This window comes from Amphimedon queenslandica, unplaced genomic scaffold (genome assembly GCF_000090795.2).
Source record: "Amphimedon queenslandica unplaced genomic scaffold, v1.1 AMPQUscaffold_13499, whole genome shotgun sequence".
Classification (NCBI taxonomy): Eukaryota; Metazoa; Porifera; class Demospongiae; order Haplosclerida; family Niphatidae; genus Amphimedon; species Amphimedon queenslandica.
Window position 1 is genome coordinate 1 of NW_003546265.1, and position 3416 is coordinate 3416.

Genomic DNA, 3416 nt, shown 5'->3' on the forward strand with positions numbered 1-3416 from the left:
GTACAAGAAATGCGTCTCATAGTACACCAACTAAAGAATTAGATCAAAAGGTAATAAGTATACCAACGAGTGGTGAGCCCCAGATCAGCCCCTCTTTGTAAATTTTTAAATTCAATTTATTTATTATAAGTGGATTTGTTTAATTATGTATGAGAATCCTGGGCCCTTAGTTAGCCAGATCATATTATTTTCTTTGTGTATAAAAAAGTAACGCTTTTATGATTTGACCTATTACAGGAGCTAGTTAGGGTTACGTTACAAAGGGATCGATATAAAAAAGACTGTGAGAATAAGGATAAACAGATTCTAGAGTACCATGAAGCTCTGGCGGAAAAGAAAACAGAATCAATGTATCAATCTTCAGTAATCAAGGAGCTAGAGAAGCAATTGGCAGCTTATGTAAGATGTTTTGAATGAAAATCCATGCATTTTATAATGTATCATGTAGGCTGGTGGTGGTGATAATAATAGTCCATCAGATCAAGGTACTAAAGTCAGAGAGCTTGAGGATCAAATTGCTAAAGTAGAAGATGGCAAAAGGCTACTAGTGAAAGCCCAAGAAACACTTCAAAATGATTTGAGGGTAGCTGAAGTCCAATTAAAAGTGAGTTGTGTATGCTGAAATTCCTCGCCCCAAAACTACTCCCCAATTTTGATCAAAATCCAATATCATTCTATGATTTTACCAGTTTTTAACCCAGAAAAAATCCTGTGTATCAAACACTTAATTTAAAATGAATTGGACGTGTAATATAATTTTCACTGATGTTTTATGAAATGGTTACTATTATAATTTATTAGGATAGAGATAAAACTATTCAAAATTTAACAGGGGACCTTGAATATTGCAAAGTAATTAATCTAACTTGTGTGTCATCATTATAACTACTAATGAAGGCACTAAACAAAGAATCAGAAAAATTGAAAGATACACTAAAGCACCTTGAAGAAGTAATTATTATGTTAGCTTATTATGATTTTGCTTTTAGGAAATGGCTAGCACAAAGAAAACAGTTGAAGAATTAAGTGTTGAACTGAGTAATAAAATGGTAGAAATTGAAGATTTAAATGACTTGTTGGAAGAAAAGAAGCAAGAGATTGTGAGGTTAACAGAAGAAAAAACCTCAACAACTCATTTGGCACCAGAAGAAAAGGAACAGACCATAAAGCAATTAAAGGGACAAGTTGACGAGCTTGTAAAAAAAACTAAAACACAAGAAGGACAAATGAAAAAATTAGTTGAGAAAATACAATTAAGGGAAGCAGAGGTTTGTCTGATAATTATAATTTTAATCATTATTAATTATTAGTTGGCAATTTATAAACAAGACTTTGAATCAGAAAGGAATGATAGAGAAAGAATACATGCTGAATATGAGGAACTGAAAACCAAAACTGAACAAGCAAGGAAACAAAATAAAGTTAATAAAGAAGCAGTGGCCAACCTAGGGGAGGTATTAATATTACTTTATGAGTGTAACAATTCAGTTATATGTACATGATAGGTAATAAAGGCTCAAGATGAAGAGATAAGAATTCTGAAAACACAGCTTAATACTTACAGTCGTAAAAATGATTGGAATCAAGACGAAGAAATTCAAATACTTACTGCTCAAGTCAATGCTTACTGTCGGGAGGTGGACAAACAAAAAGGTCTCTTAATTCAGAGTCAAGAGAAACATAAAACTGAGGTATACACATACACTTTACATATTACCACATGTGTGAGTCACTGTAATTTGGACCAAATAAAACTTATTTTGATTGGAATCAGTCAAACTTGAAGAACATGTATACATATCAGGAAAAATAGAAATTTCTCTCCTAGCCATTTTTGGGGAAATTCAGCCAAAGTCCTCAGAGACTTTGACCAAATTTTGGGACAACTTCAAAAAATATATTATGTATCAGAAGAAATTATAAAAATGAAGAGTTTTTTTAGTCATTGTTGACAAAATACCCTGTACACAGTACAATAATAAGGAGCATTGTTTATTACATTTCATATTTACATTATTATCATGTACTTATACATGTATTATTATAGGTCAGTGAGTTGAATCAGAAGCTTAATGAAGAAATAAAGTTTAAGCAAGAATTGGTAATATATAAAACACATCTGTGTGTATTTTTGTAACTATGGTTAATACTGTAGGCTAGTGAGCTAGCTAAGATGAGACAACAGTTTGATAATTTATCTAGGACGAATCAACAACTGGTAATATTCAGATATTGTGTGTGTGTGTGTGTGTGTGTGTGTGTGCATTTAATGAACTTATTTACTGTAGGATAATGAACTGACTAGGATAAGACAACAGTTCACTAATATATTGGCTAATAATAAACAATTACTGACAGCATATCATGAGGAGCGAGCAATGGTTACTAGACTAGAGGATCTAAATGAAAAACTGAAGAAAGCTAATCAAGTAAGTAGCTTTAGGGAATACTTTTGTGCATTTTTTGTAGGTACTAATGAATAAATTGAAAGGCCACGATGCCTCCACTGCTTCTAGTCAAGCTCATATCTCATCGCGTCATAATGATGTACCAGGCGGTAATTATTATCAGATGTCAGCTCAAGCAAGCAGTGGTCCTGGTGCCAAGGGAGGTGATGAAATGGAGCACTCTAATCGTGCCTATTCTGATCTTATAAATGAGAAGCCACAATTTACAGCAGAAGAAATGGCAGCACTCTTCAAGAAACCAGGACAACCAGAATACTATGAAATGGAGTCAGACTATGATAAACATGAGGCAGAAAAGGAAAAGATTAAAATTGACAAAGAATTGGAAGAAATAGATCAGCTTAGGCAGAAGACTCCTTTCTTACAGGAATTACCAAAGGCAGCTGACAAAGATGATGATAAAGGCAGGCCTCTGGATCCTAACCTGGTCTGCCCTAAGTGTCGTAAACAGTACCGTGAAGGTCAAATTCAAAAACTAAGAAGACACATTAATGCTTCATGTTCTAATGAGGATTCAGATGAGTCTGATGAAGAGACTGATAAAGATGAGGAGGAAATACGGCTAATGGCCAAACAGCGTCGCAAAGAAATGCAAGGTCCAAGTACAGCTGAGGTTCTGTTTAATGACGACGATGATAATTCATTACCTTATGACCCGAATCTTGTGTGCCCAAAGTGCGGAAAGCAATATCGTGTGGGGGAAATACAGAAATTAAGGAGACATATTAATGAGTTCTGCACAGGAATAAGATGAAGAGTAAATAGCTAGTTAGTATAATTATTTTTGTAATTTTAGAATACTCATTTTTGAACATTCATTTTTAGAATGCAATTATTCTAATTAGTTAATTATAAATTTGAATTATTAGATCTATCATTAATTATTCATTGAAACTAAAATATCCGGATAATATGCAAGCCAATGACTCTAGGATGATAGGATCCTAG

At 33.4% G+C, this 3416-nt stretch overlaps 1 protein-coding gene across 1 annotated transcript; it reads left to right on the top strand.

Moving 5' to 3' along the window:
• The first annotated feature begins 6 nt into the window (after positions 1 to 6).
• Positions 7 to 3381, top strand: LOC105316756 (RUN and FYVE domain-containing protein 2-like). Its single transcript, XM_019993271.1, has 12 exons — positions 7 to 50; positions 238 to 399; positions 449 to 604; positions 802 to 852; positions 898 to 951; positions 990 to 1268; positions 1311 to 1454; positions 1506 to 1691; positions 2048 to 2101; positions 2156 to 2218; positions 2289 to 2429; positions 2470 to 3381. Exons 2-12 carry the CDS (start codon positions 349 to 351, stop codon positions 3220 to 3222), a joined length of 1932 nt encoding a protein of 643 aa, XP_019848830.1. The 5' UTR covers positions 7 to 50; positions 238 to 348; the 3' UTR covers positions 3223 to 3381.
• The last annotated feature ends 35 nt before the right edge of the window (positions 3382 to 3416 follow it).

Bases quoted from the DNA above. Each gene is read 5' to 3' on its own strand.
- LOC105316756 (XM_019993271.1), top strand. From the start codon at position 349: ATGTATCAATCTTCAGTAATCAAGGAGCTAGAGAAGCAATTGGCAGCT. The intron at 1,269-1,310 runs GTTTGTCTGATA...ATTAATTATTAG, and splicing joins TACAATTAAGGGAAGCAGAG to TTGGCAATTTATAAACAAGA. The intron at 1,692-2,047 runs GTATACACATAC...GTATTATTATAG, and splicing joins AAGAGAAACATAAAACTGAG to GTCAGTGAGTTGAATCAGAA.